The sequence below is a fragment of the Mytilus galloprovincialis genome, chromosome 6 (assembly GCF_965363235.1).
Source record: "Mytilus galloprovincialis chromosome 6, xbMytGall1.hap1.1, whole genome shotgun sequence".
Lineage (NCBI taxonomy): Eukaryota > Metazoa > Mollusca > Bivalvia > Mytilida > Mytilidae > Mytilus > Mytilus galloprovincialis.
This window is the reverse complement of record NC_134843.1, coordinates 66,342,345-66,370,102: the sequence shown is the minus strand read 5'-3', so window position 1 is coordinate 66,370,102 and position 27,758 is coordinate 66,342,345. Positions and strand designations below refer to the sequence as shown.

The 27,758-nt window shown below is 31.1% G+C and overlaps 1 protein-coding gene across 1 annotated transcript in view; it reads left to right on the top strand.

Moving 5' to 3' along the window:
- Positions 1-27,758, top strand: part of LOC143080140 (putative ATP-dependent RNA helicase DHX35) — a 166,353-nt gene that overhangs the window by 16,374 nt on the left and 122,221 nt on the right. The window contains exons 8-22 of the mRNA XM_076255860.1: positions 3,943-4,002; positions 6,463-6,506; positions 7,977-8,045; positions 9,194-9,290; positions 9,573-9,604; positions 10,235-10,316; positions 11,502-11,598; positions 13,091-13,144; positions 13,691-13,789; positions 14,254-14,378; positions 15,545-15,599; positions 17,105-17,200; positions 19,538-19,632; positions 20,097-20,174; positions 22,676-22,805. Coding sequence (XP_076111975.1) covers positions 3,943-4,002; positions 6,463-6,506; positions 7,977-8,045; positions 9,194-9,290; positions 9,573-9,604; positions 10,235-10,316; positions 11,502-11,598; positions 13,091-13,144; positions 13,691-13,789; positions 14,254-14,378; positions 15,545-15,599; positions 17,105-17,200; positions 19,538-19,632; positions 20,097-20,174; positions 22,676-22,805 — 1,213 coding nt within the window. The remainder of the gene's footprint in view (positions 1-3,942; positions 4,003-6,462; positions 6,507-7,976; positions 8,046-9,193; positions 9,291-9,572; positions 9,605-10,234; positions 10,317-11,501; positions 11,599-13,090; positions 13,145-13,690; positions 13,790-14,253; positions 14,379-15,544; positions 15,600-17,104; positions 17,201-19,537; positions 19,633-20,096; positions 20,175-22,675; positions 22,806-27,758) is intronic.

Below are 27,758 nucleotides of genomic sequence, written 5' to 3'. Positions count from 1 at the left end.
AAGGAATTTTATTTTGCACTATTTTATGTTCGCGGATCTATAATTTTTATAGCTCGTTTATCATTCCAAAACTAATTTGAATATATGCAAATTAGGCATAAAATTAGGTGATGGCAATACACCTGAGGCCCTAAAGGTCCTCTGCTGTAAAAACAGTTTGACTTGATATTTGTTTTAAGAAAGTTGAAATTGAAATATACATGTTAATTATTTTACTCTTTATTATTAAATGAAATTATCTGCTAAATTGTGCATGAAGAATTTAGAAATAATTGCTATGTTTATACAAAATTCTCAGAAATGATCCTGAATACGTTTAATTGTCATTTGTTCCATGTTTGCATTGTGTTCTGATTCTTTGTAAATATTTTTTGGGTAAATTTATTTCTGTTTGATGTGATGCTGTTCTAATCTTATTTTAATTGTCTGTTGTTTATACTGTATCTTTTCTTTGGTAATCTGTTATGCAATAGGGAAATGTGTGTTAACACCTGAGCAAACATCCAACCTCATATCTTTTTGCAAATTCTTTGACATGACAATTAAACCATCCTGATGTAACTTTCTGCCCTATATTTCAATTTCGCTAATAAATGTGTCAGTGAACAAAATCCTCAAAGTCACACATAATGAGTTCATAGTAATTTCATAGTAATTTAAATAATTTAATTACCCCTGATTTCTTTCAGAACACACCATTTGAACTCATGATATGTAAAATTAAGGATTTAGTGCTCACATTATTATCGACCTAATTTTTCCTGCTATAACCTATCTTGTAAATAAACTCCTGGGAAATACTGTGTAGCAATGCCATTCAGGGGCGGATGCAGGAATTTTCGAAAGGGGGGGTGCTAACCCAGGGCACCCAGGGCAAAGGGGGGGGGTGCAAAACATATGTCCCGATACAAATGCATTGATCGGCAAAAATAAAGGGGGGGTGCGCACCCCCGGAACCCCCCCCTGGATCCGCCACTGCCATTGGTATCCATGTTTGAATTAAACATAAATCATAATTTAATTACAACTTTTATTTTATATATATACATCACAATTATAATTTGGCCCTTGGGGAAACTACTCAGCTAAAAAATTTAATTTTTTGCTCCATGCCTAAACCAAGAGCCTAGCTATGTGCATACTGAAAGTAGCAAAGTATAGACCCCTGGCTTGACATCACACCAATCTAATTGGAACGATGGTTCAAAATAAATGCATGAGGCTATCAGGAAGCCTATGAGGCTATCATTCCTAGAGGCTATCATGCCTATGAGGCTATGAGGAAGCCTATAATGAGACAATGAGGAAGCCTATAAGGAGGCTATGAGGAAGCCTAGTAGTGTTGATGTTAAATTGGTGTTGGAATGAATTTGTATGAAATTTGACAGTTTATCCCCAGAAATTCTTGGGGGATGAGTGAAATTTTTGAAACAACCAGTGATAAAATTTCATAAATGTCCATAACACAGATGGTAACAGCTGAGTGTCCCCAAGGATTTGTGAGGTAAGGGAGGGGGTACCTTCAATAAAGCCATGAAAAGAAAAAAAAAATAATAATAATAAAAGTTATCACATAATAATAACACAATATCAAAATCAATTGTCAAACAAAAACAATATCATCCAGAATCTCTGTAAAAAACATGCGTATGGATTATTTGAAAATGAGCATGCCCTTAAATTCTACCTAACCTACTTTGAGCTTTTTTAATAGATGCTGGAGTTACCCTAATGTATCTGATGTAACTATCTGAAGTCCAGCGCCCTAATGTTTTTATCAAGTGATCTTCTATTTTTGCCTTACCAGCACTAGTAGCTGCCCCAATTCTAAAACTATGACCATTATAATGACTTGAGTTGAAACTACATATCTCCAGTACTTTTTTAATACGAGTGATGAAATATTGTCTCTCCAGAGGTTTCTTATCAATGGTTATGAAAAGTGGATCAGTTTGATTAGTAGGAGATAATTCTTTCCTTATTTGTATATATTCTAACAAAATTGTGTAAGGGCAGATAAGCTGACCTAATTTATGTAGCTGTATATTTATGCCTTTTCTAAAAGGATCAGTTTTTGATTGTTTTAATTTCAAAACTACTAAGTCTGTGTGAAATACAACATCTTCAATACATAAATTTATATGTGGATCAAATTGTGAGGCCTTTGACACTGTAAACTCGCCACATCTCAAAAATCCATAAAATGCGACAATGCATGCAGTTCTTCACATTAAATCAGTAAACTTGGAACAAAAACCTTTCCTCAAACAATTTACAATTGTTTCCAAAATTTCGAAAGTTATTGGTAATCTTATGTGATTTTTTGTTTTTTGCAGTCTTTTTACAGAATTTAAAACATAATCAAGTCTGATTAAAGGTGTATTATGAGCAGATTGTAAGGGATCATTTTGATTACCCTGTACATATTTATACCTAATTCCACATCAATATAGTTTAATGGTAGAGTATTGTAAACTCAGAATTTTAAAGCAGTGGGCTATGAAATAAATTAAAATATCCTCAGAAATAGGAGGTAAACTAGAAAATTGAAAACCATTCAATAACATAAAAGTCTCAAATTTTCTGAACCCGGTATCATAAACAGTTCTTGTAGTATTAGCTATAGCACTGTTCCAAAGTTCATTCACTGCTTGATTTAGGACCACATTACATCTGAGCTGCTTGGGCACTTCATTGGATGTTGTGCTGCACTGGGAGCTAGTTTGCGGAATCTGTCTATCTGTAAACGAGATAGAGCATCACTTATATCATTCTGATATCCTGGAACATGTTTCGCACTAAAATGAAAGTTGTATTTACAAGCACACCATGTAAGTTTCCTCATTAATTTCATTATTTGTAAACACTTTGAACGTCCCTTTTTTACTATAGCTACTGTAGCTTCATTGTCACACCAGAAAAGAATGCGTTTTGTTGTCCACTGTGAGCCCCACAGTATTGCAGATACTACAATAGGGTATAATTCAAGAAAAGCCATTGAAAATGTTTTGTCAGGATAAGCAATGTTTGATGGCCATGATGAATAAAACCATTCTCCCTTGAAATATCCACCAAATCCTTTTGTTGATGAGGCATCAGTAAAAAGTTCCATATCATAACTTGAGTAAAATTGTCTACTGTAAAACATGTTCACACCATTCCAGCTGCTCAGAAAAAGTAACCAAAATTCTAGGTCAACACGGCACTCCTTATCTAATTTAACATAATGATGCAAATCATTGACAGTAGTGGACAGCCCTATGAGGTATGAAACAAAGGATCTACCAGGTAAAATGACACGTGAGGCAAAGTTTAAGTGGCCCAAAAACTGCTCTATCTCGTTTACAGATAGACAGATTCCGCAAACTAGCTCCCAGTGCAGCACAACATCCAATGAAGTGCACAAGCAGCTCAGATGTAATGTGGTCCTAAATCAAGCAGTGAATGAACTTTGGAACAGTGCTATTGCTAATACTACAAGAACTGTTTATGATACCGGGTTCAGAAAATTTGAGACTTTTATGTTATTGAATGGTTTTCAATTTTCTAGTTTACCTCCTATTTCTGAGGATATTTTAATTTATTTCATAGCCCACTGCTTTAAAGTTCTGAGTTTACAATACTCTACCATTAAACTATATTTATGTGGAATTATACCTGTTTAAGTGAATGTGAAAACATAAACATTCTTCACCTTAATAAAACTTGAAATTTATCATGTTCTGTACATTTTCAATATGGTTGTAAATCACATTAGCCGTTTGGATGGTTGTCAAAGATTAGAAGTGAATAAACTGCACATTAATTTCAATATTTATGTTAGTAGAAATATATATTTGTTACATGATTTATTTGCCATAGAATTAAATAATTTGTAATAATTTCTTATACTTAAATATTTAAAATATTTCGAAATGATTTTAAAAAAGTGCTTGCTTTCAGATTCAGAAGAAAAGGACAGACTTGAGAATAATTATTGCATCAGCTACATTAGATGCAGAGGTATACTATGAATACAGAAAAAGAATTAATATACAAAATTCCAAGTTATACAGTTAAATATTCCAGGACCAAATTTTAATTTTATAATACACTTTTTCTACAAACATTTGCATAGTACATTTATTAGAATCAATACTCAATTGCTCTGTTAATGTTACATCCTGCTGAATATTATACTTCTATGAAGTTATAAAATTAATATATATATATAGTGATATTAACATTGTTTGTGGCATAACATCGTGGCCGCAAGTTAAAAATTTTTTTCTTTCTGTTTAGTATTAAATTTATATTAAGATCCATTTTGTTACATCTTGTGATCAATTTTATTTGGCAATCGCCAATGGCAGTCATCAGGGTTAAAGAACATCAGTTGTTCGACCTGTTAGTCAAATGCGTTTTGTTTAAATATACTTTTTCACTTTTTTGGTCATTTGGAAAATGTTGTTTGTGCTGTTTTTAGACCCTTCTACAACGAAATTTGTTTTACATGCACACCTATAAAATTGCGGTTTTTATCCAACGCAATCATAGGTTTGAACGTAGTTTTCAATTTAGACTCGTGTATATATATATAAAAGAAGATGTGGCATGATTGCCAATAAGACAACTATCCACAAGATACCAAATGACACAGAAATTAACAAATGTAGGTCATTGTACTGCCTTCAACAATGAAATGAGGAGAGCCCATACTGACTATCTATAGAAGGCTCTGAAATAACAAATGTAAAAACAATTCAAGCAAGGAAAACTAACGGTCTAAATAATGTACAAAAACAAATATGTAACACAGCATATGTATTTCATCCATGTTTTTTTTTAGTAGAAGCTTCTTGTTTTCTTCCTTCATCATACAAAATTCTCTTCTAGTATAAAACATGATTAAAGTTCAAACATTGGTGCTGTACAGTACAACCCTGATATATTCACCACAGAAGAACTTTTGTTTATTTTGTACAAGTGTTATAATTTTTATATGCCCGTCAAAATTATGACGGGACGTATTACGGTATACAAATGTCCGGTGTCCGTCCGTCTGTCCGTCCGTCTGTCTGTCCATCTGTCTGTCCGTCTGTCTGTCAGTCTGTCCCTCCGTCCATCTGTCTGTCCGGCGTAACCACATGTCGCACCGTAACTTGAAAACGACTTACCCAAATTTCATGAAACTTAATATAGTTGTTTCTTATTATGGTCAAATGATCTGTATACTTTTTGGTGAAAACAAGATTTAAACTTTTTGAGTTACGGCACTTTGTAACTAAAACAGGGGTGTGTTTTTTTTCACATGTCGCACCGTATCTCAAAAACTTTTCTTGATTATTGCTTAAAACTTTACACACCTCTTAGTTATAATAATCTTAATATCTGTATACTTTTTGGTGATGATTCAAAATTTCATTTTTGTGTTATTGAGTATTTTGTAAAAAAGGGGGAGGTTTTTTTTACATGTCGCCCTGTATCTCAAAAACAATTTATGATTATTGCTTAAAACTTTACACACTTTTTTGTTATATTAATCTAAAGATCTGTATACTTTTTGTTGATGCTTCAAAATTTCATTTTTGAGTTATTGAGTATTTTGTAAAAACGGGGAAGGGGGTTTTTACATGTCATGCCATATCTCAAAAACAATTTATGATTATTGCTTAAAACTTTACACACTTCTTTGTTATTTCAATCTTAAGATCTGTATACTTTTTGGTGATGACTTAAAATTTTATTTTTGAGTTATTGAGTATTTTGTAAAAAAGGGGATGCTTTTTTTTACATGTCACGCCATATCTCAAAAGCAATTTATGATTATTGCTTGAAACTGTACACACTTCTTTGTTATATTAATCTAAAGATCTGTATACTTTTTGGTTTAATTCAAAATTTTATTTTAGTGATATTTAGTTTTTTGTAAAAAAAAAAAACAGGGTTGGGGGGGGGGGGGTTTCACAATTCCTGTCGTGTCTCAAAAACAATAAATGTCTATTGCTTAATACTTTCTCAGAAACTATTTATGATTATTGCATAATCTTCCACACAAGACGTCGGGCGTATCATGCGCTCATAGCGCAGCTGTTTATTGTAGTTTATCAAACTCACAAATTTTAGAACATGATAGTCCCTAACAGAATTAATTTTTTTGCATTGATTTATCATTTTGTATAATTTTAAGCAACAAGTTCCAAACCCATGATCAGTTGATATTTTGGAAAACCTGAAAAGGAGACTTATGAATACAATTTGTTCACTGTTCATGTTCTTACCCTGACTACAATAATTTTCTGAACAAGATTTTTTCCATTTTGTTGTCATATTATTATTATTCACAGTCCCTTTGTAAGATAGCCATTTAATGTGAAATATTTCTTTGTCTGTTTTTTTCCCATACTTATGAATTAATATTATTATTTTGGTACAAATCGATGGATTTGGATATGTATTAACATTATAACTTTTTAACTTCAGGAAATGAGAGATTTCTTCAACAATAATGAAACTGGAGATAAGAGGTAAGAGTAAAATGTATAATAACAAATATACTGTAAATTCAGAAATTATTGCGTGCATTTATTATTGCGATTTTGTCATTTTATACTTAAATGCGATTTAAATTTTTACGATTTTGAGAAAAATCCTGTTTTATTCATATAAAATATATCAAAATGCGAGTTTGAATTATTGCATTTTCAACTCTGTCGCATTTTTCGCAATAATAAAAACCTCGCAATAATTTCTGAATTTACAGTACTGAACTCGGAGGAAAATCAAAAAGAAAGTCCATAATCAAATGGCAAAATCCAAAGCTCAAAAACATCAAAAGAATGGAAAACAACTGTCATGTTCCTGACTTGGTACAGGCATTTTCTTAAGTAGAAAATGGTGGATTTAACCTGGTTTTATAGCTAGCTAAACCTCTCGCTTGTATGAAAGTTGCATAAAATTCCATTATTGACAACTATGTGTGAACAAAACAAACAGACTTAATAGGCAAAAATGTCAAAAATAAGGGTATAGCAGTCAACATTGTGTTATTATTTAATCACTTAAAACAAACAAATATGTAAACAAACATTGTCACAATAACACAATGACGGGATGTTTAAGTACTGAGCCACGTCATATGCATCAAACAAATGCACCAATAATCAGTAAAATCTATAGGAATTCAAGTTATTCCATAATTTTGATGTGTGGTGTACAATGTAATAAGTGAATGTTGAGATTGCAAGTTTTGTTCATATTTATTGTATATGTAATGTAACAGTATGATGGGTAAAGTAATAGGGGAAACAACTTATATAAACTTCATTCATTTAGCTAGTTTAAGTTATTAATATTCTTATGGTTGATTATTTGGTCGATCAATGTAACATAATTTCATTTCTTTCAACTAGTTTTACTGTTTACATCATCAGCTTAATGTCAGCATCAATGAACTTTAGTACATTTGTACTTCAAAACATATCTTATGAATATAAGCAACATGAGAAATATAGTCGGACCTAAAAACATAAAAAGTATCACAAGGAAAATAAAGCTGTTTTAGTGAAATTGAATTTTTGAGTAAGAGATATTTTTAAGAGATACATTAGTTTAATGCTTATTTGATTTAATAGCTGTTAATTTTCTTGAATGTTTTATTTGTTGGAACAAAATATTTTGAATATATACAAAATGTAAGTTGTTATACAGAAAATAAATTTTCAATCAAGTTTGTTTATAAATCTTATCAATAGTGCTTGTGTAATGTAATTATACCACAAAGAACAAAATAAGTGTTTAATTTTAACACCTGTAAAGTAGCAAAATACAACTAATGACATTTCAAAAGCTAGATTCTAACTTTTGTAGAAATGCACTACAAATCATTATATTGTTATTTACTTAAAATATTTTGATAAATATCCCCTTGCAATATTTCTTTCATTATATTTTATAATCATTACATTTTAACATTAATATATTTATTATATTTACAGTAAAGATACAGCCTCAATAATGACTATTGAAGGGAGAAATTATCCAGTAGATATACACTATTCATTAGAGTAAGTCCTACAGCTCAGCTGTAACAACTCATTCACAATGCTAAGTAACTTAGTGTTTAGATCTAGTAGAATTTGTATGGTTTTGGGTTGTTTGGTTTCTGTCTCTTTGTCTTTTTAGCTGAGTTGTAATGAGTTAAACTCAAAGTTGTCATGTTTTTATATTATATTTGAACTATAACATGCATAAGTTCAGCTTTAACCAAATTTATTTTGATAATGCCCTTTAAAATGAAGAAAACTATCATGGATTTTGGATTCCAGGTAACTGAAACTGAATTCTGGTTGATTTCTAGATGATTTAATTTTTTTTTTATTAAATGTCGCTTCATTTAATTATGCTCTTTAGATAAGAAAAAATCCTATAAATAGACTGAAATTTTGGGGAAAAAGATTTGATAAAATATTTTGAGCCATAAATTAGGATTTTACCAATTTTGTTTTGCTAATGCCTCATAAAGGGATGAAGATCCCTATTGACCCTATGATCACATTCAGCAATATTTTAATTGCCTGGTGATATCACTTGAACTATATGTCAAGCCTTCACCAAACTAAGCTTGAAAGTTCACTAGGGAAGAACATGCTTATTTTATTTTATTTTTGGGTCAGTATGTCAAGGTCACAATACCTTTGAACATACTGAAATTTTGTGAAAAGTTTTAAATCAGAACATGTTTTTTCTAAGTCATAAGTCACATATTTACAATGTTTACTAAATAATGTTGCTTTAGGTAAGAAAAAAACACCAATCAAATGATTTTGAGGTCAAAAGTCATGGTAACAGCATCAATAGTTTAAAATGGATACCTTTTATACAATACATCTAATACTTAAAAAACTTTGTTTGATTTTGTCCCTAAAGAAAAACATTGGGCAATGCTTGTTTTATGGACAAGAAATTATTCTTTCACTACAAATCCATACAGATTACAACTCTCCTTTTAAACTCTTGCACTTTTGTAGATAGAGAGAAACAATAGATAAAAAAACAAGTAGTGAAATAAGATCTAAAAATAAATCAATTGAAAACTGCAAATTGACTTTTTAAAAGAATCATTGTCCTTCATATATAAAAATATTGACTAAAAGTTTTTCAGAAGCTATATTTGAATTAATAACATGTTACTGATTGTTTTATTCTTTTTCAGTCCAGTTCCAGATTACTTGAAGTGTACAGTTGAAACAGTTATGAAAGTACATAATTCAGAAAAAGAAGGCGATATTTTAGCTTTCCTGACTGGTCAGGTAATAGAAACTATAGAAGGTCATTGATAAATTATATGTATTGTAGAGTCATCAGGTTTTTTTTTTCTTTTCCTTTTGATACTGTTAACATTTTTCATCAAATCATTTATCATATTAATTTGACAGCTTAAGAATAAACACCCTTCTTAATGTTCATTAAAATAAAGTGCTGATTTAAAATATGTATGATCTTCAAGCTTTTGTTTGCCAATACACTTAATTAACAAATGAATATATCTGTTAATTATAAAAAGTTATATTGACTTCCATTTTATTATACAGGATGAAGTTGAAGCAGTTGTAAGGATGCTTATGTAAGTAATCTATCTCAAGTTCTTTGAAAGTTAAATTTAATTGATTGATTGATTTTAGTTTAATGCAACTTTACGCACTATTGTGCTATTTCGTTGTGATCAGTTTTTATTGCTGGAAGAAAGCCTGAATGCCCAGAGAAAACCACAGACCTTTGGTAGGAAATCTGAAAATTCTTGTCATATAAGATTGGAGTTGAATACCCCTACCACATGCAGGATTCAAACTCACAGTCTCGGTGTTGACTGGCTAGTGATACAGTATTTTGACTACTTTGACACTTGGTAGCCATGTCCTCTGTTAGTTGAGCAGAAATCAATGTACCGGTAATCAAAATGGTGATGGGATACACAAACTTAAACAAAGTTATAGTCAACACAAAAAATCAAGTTTAGCATATTTTATACAACTTTAGGAAATTTGTAATTTTAATTAGATTTTATCAGGTAGTGTGACTGTGTGTACCTGTTTTATTGTCTTGTAATGAGGCATATAGTTGGCCTACATTTTACACATCTTTGAATTAGGGTTACCAAGGGACATATGTTAGAAAGGTTAAAACAGTATTATTTAAAATTTCTTATTTTCTTGAACTTTTAAAAATCATATTCAATTTCTTTTTCTTATTTCAGAGATGAGGCAAAGAAGATACCCAGGGACGGACATAAGATGAAAGTTTTACCTATGTATGGTACATTGCCATCCTCAGAACAGGTTTGAATTTCAATAATTTCAAGTGAATCGAAATATTTGGTAAAAAAAACCAAACTTTTGGTTTGCCTTTCTCAAGATGAAAAAAACTCTTAATAGATAAAGTGTGATTAAAGCCCTTTTCTGGATTAAGCTCTATGAGGAATCCTCACACAAAAAAGCCAATGATTTATAATTCTTGAAAACTTTGTTTTTTTTACCAAAAGGGACCTAAAAATAATAGCCATGGTCTAGTTTGCATGAAATAACTGTAACTAGCATCTTGGGCTAAATTTAAGAAATAATTCATGGCAGCCATAGATTTGTTTTCATTTAACCATGGGTTGAGTATTTATATTCAAGTATTTTACCCTGAGCATTATCAAGGGGTAAAATACGAATATAAATGCCTAACCCATGGTTTAATGAAAATAAATCTACGGCTGCCATGAATTATTTAAATTCTAATAGGACAAATTCGTTTTTTTTGTTAGCTGTGAAAACCCTATACATACGATACTGTTTTGACTGTTCCGTTTTACCCAATTTTGATAATATTATTAAAGTTATATAATTCAATGATTATTATTTTTAATTGCATTTTTCACTTAAATATTTTCTTCCAATGTAATTTTATTCGTTCTGAGGAGTACAAGTTATTTTGCTTTAGAATAGAGATGAATATATTGTATCTGAATCGTGGCCTTAAACTGGTGATTTTGATGTCGAAAATTGAGAATATTAGGCAGTATAAATAAGTTGGTTGTAACTATGAACAGCTGTTTTTGTTAGCGTTTGCGCTAAAGGTAGATATATTGTGATTATACTGGTTGACGATAATAGGTTGTCATATCAGAATTATGTATTTTATAACACACAAAAATGTCTGATCATATATCAAAATGCCTAGTTGCAAATTATAGCAGATTCAACATAAGTTTTAAACATCAGTTTTGTCACCACTGCTTAATTTTTCAGCCTTAAATATTGTATCCACTAACATTTTCAATTAAACTTCTTATTTTTTATAATAAAAATTGAGAAACTCTTTGAAAACATTACAATGTTGTGTCAGAAAAAATGAAGTCTGAGAACTTGACATATTTTTTGAGATATAGATGTTTTTAATGGTATAGATGCTGACTTTTTAACATGCCAGAAGTCTTACACACATAAAATTAGCACTGAATAGTAAATAATATTTTGTAGATGAAAGTATTTGAGAGAACATCTAGAAATATAAGGAAGATAGTGATAGCTACAAATATAGCAGAAGCTTCTATTACAATTAATGGTATTGTTTACAGTAAGTATAGATATATATACTCTGGTTTGTATATAGTGGAATCTTTGTATTCAGAATAGCAATAAGACTGCTGACTAGACATGTGTTTGGTTTAACATGGGATAAGTTACTGAAGAATGATTTTATATGACCTTATATATTTTAGAGTATGGTTATTGTCATTTTTAAAGGCTGTATGGTAACCTGTAGTTATAACAATCCTTGTCCTTTTCAAACTTAGTGGTTAGTTGTCTCATTTGTGCTTCATTTTGCATCTCATACTCGGTCAAAGAAAGACTACTCAAATCTAATGTAAAATGTAAAACAATTGAAATGACAAAAACTAACGACCTAATTTATGTACAAAGTAATGAAGGAAAAACAAATATGAAACACAGCAACAAAGGACAAATTATGGAAATAAGAAGATGTGATACAATTGCCAGTGAGACAACTCTCCACCAAAGTTCAATAATTTAATTTTGGATGTAACGCTTCTTTTGATTGGCTGATGTTATTTTGTTATGAGCCCATAGACATAATTTAGTCATGTGACCGTGACGTTATCAACGTTTTTTCATGGTTTTCTACGGTTTAAAATGGAATTTAGAATTAAATTATAAGAAATGACTAATATTTTTTCTGTCTATTCGAAATAACATAAAAAATGTGGTGCACAGTGTTAAATAACCCGCTACACACGTTATTCAGTGTGCACCAAATTTTTTATGTTATTTCTTCATAGACAGAAAAAATGATACAGTCATTCCTTAAATAGAATTGGATGTAAGCAATAAAGGAAACTGTTGGCCTTCAGCAATGAGAAAAACCCATACTGTATTACCCGTTTTAAAAGGCCTGACATGAAAAATATGAAACTATTTAATTGAAAAACTAAAAACATAATTTATAACAAAACAAGTTTCGGAAAACAAAATTTATATGACAGAGAAGAACCTCTGAGCTATAGGCTCCTGACTTGGGACAGACACATATAAAATCTGGCAAGGTAAATTAGTTTGGTGACACCAAATTCTCACCCTCCTCCAGGACAGTGGTTTAATTGTACAACATAAGAACAAACTATAAAAATCATTTAAAAAGGGCTTAACTCATTAGATTAACAAAAAGCAGAAACCATCCAACGGAAACACAGAATGGACATGGCAGTGTTACTGTGTATCTATATCACACAACAAAAGAGATACCAAGTAAAGATCTGAGATTACTGACAGCTCATTCAAAGCCAATAACAAGTATTAACAACTAGTGAAGAATTGTGTATCTAAGACTAAAATATCAATCTGACATTTAATACACATCCAATGGATTTAGTGTAAAATATTTTTGCTAAACACCAAAGTAAAGAAATTGATGCTAGACTTAGTGGAAGTCTCTATAAAACTTGTAGAAATATTTTAAATTGCTATTTCTGACTTTACTTATACTTCTCAAAAATTTTGTAAGTTAGACTTATGTGTGTAGTATTTTATATCAATTTGTATTTTTTCAGTAATTGACTGTGGTTTTGTGAAGATTAAAGCTTACAATCCAACAACAGGAATAGGTAACAGTTTACTAATTCACAAAATATTATGATATACTTAATATTACTTCTTATAATACTGTAAACTGGATTTCTTATACTGGTAAAATTTTTATGTTAAGGTTTACCCTTTTAATAGATAGATGCAATTGTTAAATAGAAAATATTAGAAAGGAAAGAAAAACGATTTTATAATTAGATAATTACAGACATATAAACCAGTCAGATTAAGCAACTCAATACATTTTCTTGAAGTAGTCATCCCTTGCATTGATAAGGATTGCAATCAGATATGGAGATTAGTGCATGGCAAACAAGCACTTTATCAACACTTATGGAGAACAGATTAACAGATTAACATATCCAGCAAAGCATTTGTTTATGTGTGGTAAATGTTTAGTTACACATTACCATAGCTATAAAGTCTCATGAGACACGTTTTGCACATTTCATGAATGTTTTGAAAACATTGTGTTTGGTATTATTGGTGCATTTTTACCTGTTTTTTTTTTTAATTGCTCTTTTAAAAAGGTTGAATAATTAATATAAAATCATTGTTTTTTTTAGAATCTCTTGTAATTATCCCAGTATCCCAGGCTTCTGCCAACCAGAGAGCTGGAAGAGCAGGTAGAGTCAGAGCTGGCAAGGCTTATAGGCTCTACACAGGTAAGCTTCAGCTCATAAAACTCAGAGATTTCAAAGCATATATGCTTTATGTAGGTAAGCTTTAGCTGATAAATTCAAAGCTGGTAAAACTTATAGGCTTTATGCTTATAATCTTCAGCTTACTAGAAAAGTAAATGATCTGGGAGATGGCTATTACTTTTTTATAACGATGCCTTATATGATATTAAGAACACACACACAAAATTGTACAGATTAACCTAATGGTTGAGTAATTCTTGAAAAAAAACACCATTTAAACAGAGAATTTAGCAGGAGACAATTTAACCTATGTCTACCTCCACCAAGTTGGGATTGTGGTTACTTCTCCATACCATGACCAGTTTAACACCATTGCAGTATTAAATGCCCAGATAAATATTAAAAGTTTCTTTTTCTTCTGTTATTAATCTCTGTTATACAAGGGAATTGATGGGAAGAATTTTAACTAATTTTTATTTTTACAGACGAGAGCTTCCAGAAGTTGCCTCTAGCTACGGTACCAGAGATGCAAAGATCAGACCTGGCACCAGTTGTTTTACAGCTGAAGGCACTAGGAATCATTAATATCATCAAGTTCCATTTTCTGTCGGTAAGGAAATTACCTGTACTTAATGAACTTTATTTTACTATTTCATGGACTTTTTTTTCTTGGTATATTGCTGAACTTTCAGTTTAAGATTCTTACAAATAGTACACACTTTTTATATGCATAATCAAAACTTGATTGTTTAAAAAAACATCCTAGTCCTAAACAATGGCAAGGGTGCATTTTTGGGGCCAATTAAGTCATAAAGTTAACTTTACCAAAATTTGCAAAATAAAAAGTTGAATTTGCAGACTTTGATGAAACATTGCAGATTTTGTTTTAAATTAAACCTATTTCAATAGTTTTAAACCATGAAATTTACAATGATTATGAAAAAGTGAAATTGCACAAAGTTGTGACTATTTGATGCCTAAATGCTAAGGGCTGTTCAATTAAAACATACATGGTATCCAGGGAAGGCATGTTGGGAATATATTTACCACACATAGATGCAATTTTGGTGACCTGCATAGATTTAAAAGGTGTTTTCACACTATCCCATTGTTGCTTCACCATGGTTCCATATATGTTGTTTTTTTATTGAATATTCCTCAGCAATAATAAAGAGCACGAAAGTCACACAAAAAGTCATTCTCATAGATAGTGTAATTTGTTGTTATCTATTCACACCCAAAAAGTTATGCTTATGGAAGCATGAGCTATATTTTAACTAAGCCATGATTTTAATGCAAATCTTAAAAAAAAATTTCCTGTGACACACAGTAAAATTTTATCAACAAGGCTTCTTTACTATTATATAGGAATAAGAGCAAAGACTGGTATACTCATAGATAGCATATTGTAGTAGGATATATTGATAATTTCTTGATGGGGACTACTTTATTGTGTGAAGTAGCAGATGAAATAGTTACAAAGCAGAGCTTATAATTTATAGTTTAAAAACATGTTCTCCTAAATTTAAAAATAACATTATCAATAATGTTTTTTGTTGAAAGAAATAAATACAAGTCAGCCATCAGTGGAAAATGTTTATAAAAGAGATTTGGTGATGTTGATGACCATTTTAATCACAATCAGTTTTAATGATAAAATTTTTTTTGAACTTTTAAAATATTAGAATAATTGGTAAATTAGTTTTTAAAGGGTTTTGAATGAATGAAACTGTATAACAAGTTAAGTAAATTGATTACTTGACCATTTTATTACAGCCTCCTCCTGCACAGAATATGGTGAGAGGTCTGGAGTTGTTGTATGCATTAGATGGTAAGGATTATTACTAGTTATAGGGATAAGGGCAGACCTCCTCCTGCACAGAATATGGTGAGAGGTCTGGAGTTGTTGTATGCATTAGATGGTAAGGATTATTACTAGTTATAGGGATAAGGGCAGACCTCCTCCTGCACAGAATATGGTGAGAGGTCTGGAGTTGTTGTATGCATTAGATGGTAAGGATTATTACTAGTTATAGGGATAAGGGCAGACCTCCTCCTGCACAGAATATGGTGAGAGGTCTGGAGTTGCTGTATGCATTAGATGGTAAGGCTTATTACTAGTTATAGGGATAAGGGCAGACCTCCTCCTGCACAGAATATGGTGAGAGGTCTGGAGTTGCTGTATGCATTAGATGGTAAGGCTTATTACTAGTTATAATGATAAGGTCAGATATTGGATGTGTATGCAGGTGATAAATGATATTTGACAGAGGACCACTTACCAAAGAAAAGGATTTTAATGCTGATATTCATCTTAACATTTGCCAAATTGCCTTGTTTTCATTGGGAGTTTACACTTACAGCACAATTGAGCATGTCATACTATTAAATGAATTTTCAAAACATTTTCAGGCAGTTTTGCTTTTTCAGCTTATAAAATTCTGAAGAAATTGAGATTCTTTGATATTTAGTCAATTATTGAAATCCTTGGGTGGAAGGAAGGTTGTATATTGATTTACCTCTGTCCTCCCATCCTTGTATGTCTCCATCCATCAATGCCATACAATTATTGATATCCTTGGGTGGAAGGAAGGTCGTATATTGATATCCTTGGGTGGAAGGAAGGTCATATATTGATATCCTTGGGTGGAAGGAAGGTCGTATATTGATATCCTTGGGTGGAAGGAAGGTCGTATATTGATTTACCTCTGTCCTCCCATCCTTGTATGTCTCCATCCATCAATGCCATACAATTATTGATATCCTTGGGTGGAAGGAAGGTCGTATATTGATATCCTTGGGTGGAAGGAAGGTCATATATTGATATCCTTGGGTGGAAGGAAGGTCGTATATTGATATCCTTGGGTGGAAGGAAGGTCGTATATTGATTTACCTCTGTCCTCCCATCCTTGTATGTCTCCATCCATCAATGCCATACAATTGTGGTCATATTTTGATCAGATCTACAAATCAGAGCTTCTAAGAATTGTTTTATACTTGCTTCTTGTCAGCATGCTGTACTGTGAAATGCATTATCCCATCAATCACTTATAAATCTCCTGTTTTGAGAATAGTCATTTTGGGGAGTTCCATTAATGAGCACTTGCTCACAGTACAACTTATTTTAATACATATTTGACTTTTTAAACATTAAACATCAGCATACCTGACACATTTTTACGCTGCAAAATTGGTATATATTTTTAATAGTCTTCTTTTGCTTAATAACTAAATAGACCACCAGAGTGTGCATCAATTCTATTTTACTTTTTATGAGGAATTATTTTTAAAATGTTTGGTATTGATTCCTGTGATTAATGTTTCTTTCCTTTACAGCTATAGATGAAGACTGTAACCTAACATCTCCACTTGGTTTACAGATGGCAGAATTTCCTCTCACACCAATGTTTTCAAAAATGTTGTTAGAATCTGGTAAGATGGAATACAAATCAACTATTCTGCTGTTACCCACAGATTGCTACAAGTAATCCAACAACACATTAAATTGTCAAATGCCCACATAATAATCAGGGTTATTCAATCACAAGTCAAATACTTTTTGATATTTTATTTCCTTGGATTAGTTATTCTGTTTATTACCTTGACCATGGACTTTAATGAAAATTAAGGATGTACTTGGGTGAGGTTTTGGAATAAGTGTCAAATGTTCAGACTCCTCTGTGTTTTTCATACGATACAATGTAAAATATTTTGCCCCATAACACCTATCTAGACTTTATAATTCATAAAAGGTCATTTAACAAAATGTAAGCAAATTCTTGATTTTCTTTCTTTTGATTTGAGACGCAGATAATACCAATGCAAAATTAAGGTAAAAGTCCAAGTCTGCCTTTTCCCTCGATATTTTATAAATCAAATATCTCGAAAAGGAGCTTCATGACCTATTAATATTTTTAGCTTAGTTTGATCATTTTCTAATACTCTTCCAACTTAAAGTATCAATTTTTAATTTTTGATTTATTTAATTTTACCTTAGACAGAGTACGCGAAATCTTTTTTTCCTTGGTGGTCCTTGAAGAAAATCTGCTGGTCCTCACTATTAATTCTATTGAAAAATACTAACATTGTGTCAGTCCTATGCCAAATTTTGGTGGTAAAATCATGAGGACTGCCATTTTTGGCGAACTTTGCTTAGATCACCTAAGTACATCCTTAAGTAGAAATACAAGGCACTAAATCTTTACATTCTCTAATTGTTTTTACTCAACGTCATCAACAATGTCTTGTCGACACCCATTGTTGTATGACTTCATAGGATTGAAATTATCTGCTTTTATTTAAGTGGAAAAATTATGGTGATTCAATGCAAAGTAATAAATGTTATTCTGTAAAATTGTCATATCAGCAATTATCCTGTGTTCACTTGTATTTTTGTCTGTTGCCAATTTTTCAAGTTTAAAATGTGTATTTCATACTTGAAGTATTGCAGTTAGTTGATATTCATCAAGTACAGGAAGTTCAATAACTTGTTCTTGTAAAACTCTTTAAAAAAGAGGTAAAATAGTAATTAGGCATCCCATTATTGAAAAGATGTTTTGTTTCTAATTATCCTGTTAAATGTACCTTGACTTGGTGTAGACTTCTAAAGGCAGAAGTCAAGGTCATTCTTAACTTGCTGTTGACAGACTACATGATACCTCAAGAAAATACAATAACATGTATCTAAAGCTTAAAAACCTGATCAGAGAGAACTTCAAAAACATTATTTATCCATTTTGTTTTATTTCCATCATTTGAAACTTGCACTTCCTAAACCATGTATAAAAGTAAGCTAGTGTTAAAAAGAGGCAAAAGATGTCAAAGGGACAAAAAATGATGCAAGTTTACAAGAAAATGGACAATAAAGTGACGAAAAACAAAAAGTGACAAACATGAGTCTGCAAAAAAACACACATAAAACAAAATTTGAATAAATGTCTGGTGCTCCCTGAAGGTAAGAGGATCCTGCTCCACACATGGCGACACCCTTTGTGTACATAATGATATTATTGCAAAGCAATATAATATTTCCCATAGAAAGTCATCAAAAGTTAGCGTGCAATAAATTCTAATATTGCTCTAGTGCAATAAATCATCAAAATTCATGATGTCATCAACAACAAAATCTTAGTTTACACTAATTTTTACTTTCAAATTTTATATTGCTATACAATAAAAGGGTTATTGCATGAATAAGTTAAAATAAATGATGTCACAATAAGTATGATTAATAACATAATATAGCTAAGCTGAAACAAATGAATTTAAAGTTTCAATCTTTTTGGCAATAAATTGTCATTTGATTTCAAAATGAACAACATTTGAACATTGAAATTTAGGGGCCTAGGAAACCTTTCAAGCATTATGACCTATTATTTTTAGTACTTTTACAGCTAATTTCCTAATGCATGTAGAACAAAACTTTGGTTAGCTTGCTTGCTTGGTTTGTATATTGTACAATCCATAGGATAACACCCAATTAAATTCAAATATAATATTTTCAGGTTAAACAATGCCTATATATAGTGTTTAAAGATGTCAATCTTATTTACAAAGCTTGTATTAACAATTATACAAACAAAGCAAGCAAGCCAAACAAAGTTTTACTTTGCAAGAATTAGGAAATCAGCTGTAATGCATGTTATAACCTGTATTTTGGTCCTCCAGAGATTCACAATTATGACAAACATGACATGTAAATGCATGGTCTAGTTAGGACAGTTTGCTCACATTGATTCTTTCATTAGAAAGCTTGTATTATATTTTCAGGTAATTTTGGATGTTCAGAAGAAGCAATAACAGTGGCTGCCATGACACAAATACAAAATGTTTTTGTTACTCCCTCTGGTAACAAATCTTCTGCTGTAAGTCTAGTGCTTATACATGTAGGTTCAAATTGCCAAAAATATTTGTCTACTGTTTTTGTAGTATTATTTGTATGCACCATAACCTGAAATCGCAATAGTTCATCCGAGTTCATGCCTCAATCATTTAGCACATGCTTACTGAATTCAGCTTACATTAGACCTGCAATTATAAACATGGTTTCTTTGGGAAAGGATCATAGGGTAGAGATTTATTGTAGGATTTAACTCATTTTTTCTGTAGATTATTGATGTGTAAATTGTACTGATTTACTCCTCGCAAACAAAAAAAAAGTTCAAAAGGGACTTACTATTTACGGAGGTTAAGAAAGCAGATTTGGTAAAATGATCAATTGCAGTGTCGACCAGGGAAATGTGAAGGGTCCAATCATATTCAAGTTTTTGTAGATATGCAAATCATTACATGAAAAAAAAAATAACATGTTTTTGAATTTCCTTTGTAGGCTAGATCTAGAAGGAAATTTTCTGTAGAAGAAGGTGACCATGTGACCTTAATTAATGTGTTTAATTCATTCATCAAGGTAAATGACTTTTGTTATTTGATTTTACATGAATATCAAAAAGAAGATGTGGTGTGACTGTCAATGAGACAGCTCTTCACAATGGACCAAATGACACAGAAATTAACAACTAAAGGTCATTGTACTACCTTCAACAATGAGCAAAGCCCATTCCACATAGTCAGTATGAAAGTCCTTTTTATATTGTAAATTTATAACAAATGCTACATTTCTAAATGATTGGTTGTTTATATGGGATTTTCAAATATTCTGGTAAATATTACCTTTCTTACATTTTTTAATGAAGATAATATATGGTGGTTTCAAATGAATAACATAACCTCCAAGCAAAGAATGTAAAAGGAATCTCAATTTATCTCTATCCTATCTTTCTTAGAATCCTGGTTAGATGATCTTTGAAATTTTAGAGCATGGAGCACTGCTTATTTCTTGTTGTTATTTGCTTGTGTAAACTAGCTAATACTTCAACTAAATGTGCACAACTATTGTAACCATTGTGTACCCCGCATATGATAGTAGGAGAGATATTTGTTTGCAAGTGAATTTGATGTTGCTCAGGACTTTCCAACTTAAGATCAAATAAATACATTGTATAACAAAACGGCTCTCAATAAGATAAGAACAAAATATACCACTTAAAATTTGGCAAGACTTACAACAATAAAGAGACATGGTATTATTGGCATTGAGTCAAATCTCCACCAGTTACCAAATGATGTTGAAGTTAGCAACAATAGGTCAACTTATATCCTTCAACAATTAGCAAAACCTGTAAACCTAACTGCAAGGTTTTTATATAAAATTTATCAAACAGCTGATAATTATTCCACATAACTAAGTCACCTACTAGTATGATGCTTCAGATGCTTTAGCTTTTTGAAGCTTCACAGATTGTTGACACAAATAATAAATAAGTGCATTTGTTTCCATTGAGAAAATTCCTATCTCATTACTAGACTTTTAAACAGATATATTTCATCAGTAAGATTAAGCATAAATAAATATAGTATGATTGCATGTAATTAATCCTCTTTTTTTTTCTTTTTTCTAACACCTGAAATGTGATAATTTTTTTTAATTTATTTTGATATTTGTAAAGTGCAATGCTAAAATATAGTAGGTGTTAGAACTGACCTGGTTTGAATGAAACTCAGGTAATTACATAAACACTGCTACCTAAAGTTAGCTATTTTATGTAGTCATAATTGATTTCATTACCTCACTTTTTATAAGCTCATCTGGCCCTATGGGGTAAGTGAGATTTTCTGATCGATTGTCGTCCATTGTCATCCCTTAATTTTACAAAAATCAACATCTCTGAAACTGCAGGTCCAAGTTTAACCATTCATGGTCACAATTTTTATTTCAAATCTAGTTTTGAAATTCATCCAATCTTCAAGGCAAACATGCATAAGAATAGAACACAGCGGTAAATTGGAAGTTTTGTTGATCATCTTAAAAACTGCTATAAAAAGAAAAAATCTGATGAGGTGGATATATTTTTGTGCCTTTTATTTATTTTTTTACCCTTCAAGTACGTTTATATGTTTTGCCCATTATTTACTATTCTGTAACCATGGTAACCCCAGCCAGACTGCTGTATTCACTCAACATTGTAAGATTTCTTATTTGGTATTTGTAAACATTAAGTACAAAATTGACAGGTCAGCATTTTATATCTTGTCTGATGTCTAATGTTTTTATTACTATGTGGTATTGTCACAGACTTCAGGATGTTGTAAGTATAGATTATAACATGGCCTTTTCCATATTGGCCCTGGTATCATCCCGAAACTCCCATATCGGCCTCGAGGCTTTAGTTCAATTATTACAATTTAATGAAACATAACAGGTAAAATTTTAAATTTTGTATCACAAAAGTGTCGTTAAGGACGCAATGACGTGACGTCATTTGGAATCAGGGCACAATATCAATATCTTCTTTTTTGCCCCGGGCAATTTTGAGGTTATTGCATATGCAAAACCCAAGGTATTCGTAACAAATATGTGATAAAAACCAGTATTCATTTTAAGCATAACCATATCAAGAAAAAATATCAATGCAATATATTATTTATTCTATTAACTTATTTATAATAATCATTCTATTTAAATATTTTTGATGTGTTGTTATGCCAATAAGACAACTATTCACCAGGGAACAAAAAATGAGAATTGTAAACAACTTAAAGGCACTTTATGACCTTCAACAATGATCACAATCCATATTAAGTTTGAATTCATATGATATACCCAATATTTTATTTATATTTATTGTAAATATAGCAATTGAATGCCATCATAATGACAATTTTTAAGGGATAAAAATCCTAGTGACATAACACATTTTAAAGCTAAAATGGCATACCTACTTCATCTGATAAATACCTAGCATTCATATTGCTTCAAAATTATGATATATGTATTAGATTTTGTAAATATGATTTTTTTCAAATTAGTGAAACCTAATGAACAATTAAACAGTTTGAATATTTATTTAGTATAAGAAGAGTTCCAAATGGTGCCATGAGTATTTCCTGAACTATAAAGGATTGTGTAGAGCTGTAGAGATAAGACATCAGTTAGCCAGAATCCTGAAGAAGTTTAATGTACCACTGGTCTCTTGTGGAGGTAGGTGAAACACGTTGTATATTATTGGAAAATATGTTGAAGCTAATTCTATTGTAGCGAAAGGATTGTGAAAATCATGGAATGATTTTAGATGTCAGAGTCAGACATACAATATGCAGTCAAATTTAAAAATCTACTCTAAAAAGGTCACCAGGCCTCACGGTCATAAAACTTTCGAGCATGATTTTTGTACTCCGAGCACTGAGCAAAGTTTTATGCCTTCAAGGCCAGAAGTGGGAGAAAAATCTATTAATGAAAAGAGGACACACCTACTTATTTCAAGGTCAGAGGTGGGAAGTTTAGCTTTGATACAATATCCAGCAGATTGTGATGATAAAATGTTTTTTACCCTATATTAATCAGTAATGTAAAAAGTTTCTCCATACAAATCGCTATGTACCCTTATTAGGTCTACTGCATTATTCATAACGGTCATCCTTGGACCCAGAGCATACTGGCCTTCTTAGAGATGTAATCTTTGAATTGAGGTTCAAAATGTATAGAGTGGGACAATAAGAAGGTGACCTAACAAGACACACTTAATAGAGTTAAACTTTATAGTAGTTTTGACTGTATTCCAAAGCATGTAAAAGGTTATTACCTCATATATCAATCTGATTACAGGTGAGTATTCACCTTTGTAGTGCCCTTATTATCAATCATTGTGTAACAATGTGCAGATAGCTTTTTTTTCAAGAATCCTGAGATACATCAATTTGTTTTAGCCAATATGACATGAATGATAAAAAGAATTCTGCAAACTTCAGGTGTTCAAGCAGAAAGAAAAAAAATTGACACACTAGATAACATTTCTGACATCTTTTAATCATTTAAGAAATACACCTAAGGTCAAAAAGGGTGTATTCTATATTTGAAAGTTTTATAAATTTTATTTGATTTTAAAGATGTTCTTTTTCACGGCATAAAAATGTATTATCTTTAAACTGAGGAAGTGGCAAATCAACAAGACACGTTTTGTTTTTTAAGAAATGTTTGACACATAGCCGAGATTAACCTTTTCTTGGTTCTTACAAGCGCATCTGTATCACGTGGAACGTACATGTTGATTCAGAAGAGAGAATATTGTTGTTCTGATGTGAAATGATTGTCGAATACTGTTGGGAACATATTTTGATTAAAGTAAAGTTGTTCTGTGTATATCATCAAAGATAATCTTGATCTATAAATATAGGAAGATTTGGTGTGTGTGCCAATGAGACAACTCTCCATCCAAATAACAATTTATAAAAAGTTAACCATTATAGGTCAATGTACGACCTTCAACACAGAGCCTTGGCTCACAACGAACAACAAGCTATAAATGGCCTCAAAATTACTAGTGTAAAACCATTCAAACGGGAAAACCAACAGTCTAATCTATATAAAAAAAATTTTAAACGAGAAACGAGAAACGCGTATAAATTACATAAACAAACGACAACTTCTGTACATCAGATTGTTTAATTAAGTTTTGATATCAGGCTTTGCCATCAATTTGCCATTTCAGAATTTAATGCATTTTGGGTAATCTTTTCAAAAGCGTCAGTGTTCTCCCCAGGCCGTTTTAGCGTCGCGTACCGCGACGCTATATGTTTTTACCGTGATGCGATAATAATTCCCGTGACGCTATAATTATTTTGAAGATGCTATTTTACTTGTCCTCAATTTTGAAATTTCATCTATTATCGATTATGATCATAAACATTATATCACCTTTAATTGTAATCCCTTTAAGTCAGACACTACAGGCAATTAAGAGATTAAATAGCTAGGTGTTAATTGCCCTCAGGGTGATAACTGTTTGGATGGGAATATCCCAAGCTGACACTTATGACATGACTAATACCACGGCACGTTTCTGCAATCACCAATTTCGACATGGAAAAATGCAATCACAAAACAATTCGAAATCTACGTTTTGTATTACGAAATTTGCAAAGATTGGAACGATTATTATTTTTTTTAATAAAAGGTCGTTTATTTGTGCAACTCTCCAAAAATTACTTTCTTTCTCTTCCGAGAGCGAGAATTTTGGTTAAGAGCTAAAATAAGTTTAATACTTCTTTCAAAAGTTATCATAATTGGCTTAAGTTTATGTTTAATCTATTTAATGCATTAAAAGCGTCTTATTCATTTACAATCTCTTGTCAAACAATGTTTATTCTCGGACTCATTTTCGTAAATTTTTCCACGGCCGCCATTGCACATTTTTGGGAAAACTACGGATCGGAACCGGACCAGATATGACAAAAATCCGCATTTTCACCATAATGACAACAGATCGAAATAATATACCAAGAGAGAAAACTACGCATTAACAGACTTAGTATTTGTTAGATAACTTTGTTAAAATTACATATCATTTTGATGTAAAGATAAGAATCAACTGGGACTAATTGGTTGAGTGCCATGAAACAATGAATTTCATAAACAAAACAAAAAAAGTTTTTAAATTGATTTTTTTTTGGATACTTTTTCTACTTTATCTTTACTTAATATAATATAAAAAATAGTTAATTTTGTGTACCAGATATTTAGTTTTGTATATATACAGCTTGCACTATAATGAACCATTCATTCATTTGACTTATTGTTGGGTAACTGAAACCACATATTTATTTTTATTTGGCACAAGAGGAAAAAAATAATTCTGTAACTATAAATGAATAAAGAAAACATAAACTGAAACAACTGTTTTTGTGGTTATAGTTTAATTGTATTCTCAGTTATGAATATATAACAATATAAACTAATACATATAAAGGAAAAAGAGCATCGACGCGACGCGACAAATGACATTAAAAAAAAATACAGTTATTTTTTTTTTTACGCAAAATGTGATGCTATCCAAAATTTCTGGGGAGAACACCGAAGCGTACATCAAAATGTTGCGATTGGTTTAAAACTTTTTATACAATTGAAATTCAACCAATGACGTAACGTTATTATACGCCCGTCAAAATTTTGACGGGACGTATTATGGTATACAAATGTCTGGTGTCCGTCTGTCTGTCTGTCCGGTGTAAACATGTCGCACTGTAACATGAGAACGACTTATCCAAATTTCATGAAACTTAATATAGTTGTTTCTCATGATGGTCAAATGATCTGTATACTTTTTGGTGAAAATAAGATTTAAACTTTTTGAGTTACAGCACTGTGTAACTAAAACAGGGGTGTGTTTTTTTCACATGTCGCACCGTATCTCAAAAATAATTCTTGATTATGGCTTAAAACTTTAAACACTTCTTAGTTATATTAATCTTAATATCTGTATACTTTTTGGTGATGATTGAAAATTTCATTTTTGAGTTATTGAGTATTTTGTAAAAAAGGGGGAGGGTTTTTGTACATGTCACGCCATATCTCAAAAACAATTTATGATTATTGCTTAAAACTTTTCACATGTCTTTGTTATATTAATCTAAAGATCTGTATACTTTTTGGTGATAATTCAAAATTTCATTTTTGAGTTACTGAGTATTTTGTAAAAAAGGGGGAGGTTTTTTTTTATATGTTGTGCCGTATCTCAAAAACAATTTATGATTATTGCTTAAAATTTTACACACTTCTTTGTTATATTAATCTCAAGATCTGTATACTTTTTGGTGATGATTCAAAATTTCATTTTTGAGTTATTGAGAAATTTTGTTAAACAGCAATGAACAGGGGATTTTTTTTTTTTACATGTCGCACAGTATCTCAAAAATAATTTATGATTATTGCTTAAAACTTTACACACTCCTTTGTTATATTAATCTAAAGATCTGTATACTTTTTGGTTTTGATTCAAAATTTTATCTTAGTGATATTTAGTTTTTTGTAAAAAAAACAGGGTGGGGGGGTTTCACATGTTCCGCCGTGTCTCAAAAACAATAGATGGTTATTGCTTAAAATGTTTTCAGAAACTATTTATGATTATTGCATAATACTTCCATACAAGACGTCGGCCATATCATGCACTCATGGCGCAGCTGTTTATTTTTATTTTGGTGTACAAACAATGATATTACCCATAGTCCTTTAGATTCTGAAAAGGCCAATTGATTGATTGTTCCTTGTTTAATGTCCAGTGACAAATGTTACATTTATTTCCCTGTAAAAAAACAGATTAGTAATTTTAATAATACAATAAGTAGAGTCTGCAATGAAATATGGTTAGAAAAAAAGTTCAAAATTCGCACTGCCATTGGAAATTAGAGGCATACATGTTCAGTTAATACTTAAACTGAGCTTTGACACAGATTTTGACAGCCTTTTTCCTTTTAAAAAACTCAAAACTCTCGAAATTTTTATCCAGGGAAATCAAATGGTGAGATATTTCATTATGGCCAATTAAAATTAATTGATAGATTTTCATCCCCGCCCGCCCCTCTGAAATCTTTCCGCCCCGATTTTTTTTATTTTTGAAAAAAAAAAAACGATTTCCGGATTTTGTTCATTTCCGTTACCGGTAACCGTCGATGATTTTGTTTCATGTAAAACTTCCTTTCTAAAATTTCGGTTTTCGTATTTCTCGTATTCTTACTGAATGATTAAGTCCATATATTCTGCTGATCTATGATGACAACATCATTTCCCGAAAATAGAGATTGATTACGAGAAGGGCGTGAAATATTCGGGTTACAAGTAATACGATGTGTCCAAGAACGCAAATCGCCCGACGGTCACAAATGACACAAATGTTTGTGAGTAAAACACCTTGGATTTATTTTATTTATGCAATGACTTTGTGTCAAGAAATCTGGCCTGTGAATGAAACCCAGAAGCGTTAGAATCGTGGAACACATTTGACTTGAATAAAGAAATTAACACAAGCATGAACTTTTTAGATTGTTGACCGTATAATTATATATTGAGTTAAAAAAAATTGACAAACATACGCATTTTTAATTTATTAATTATAGCAAAATCTTAGATTAAGATTTAGCCTTAATTTCGTTTTTTGTAGAA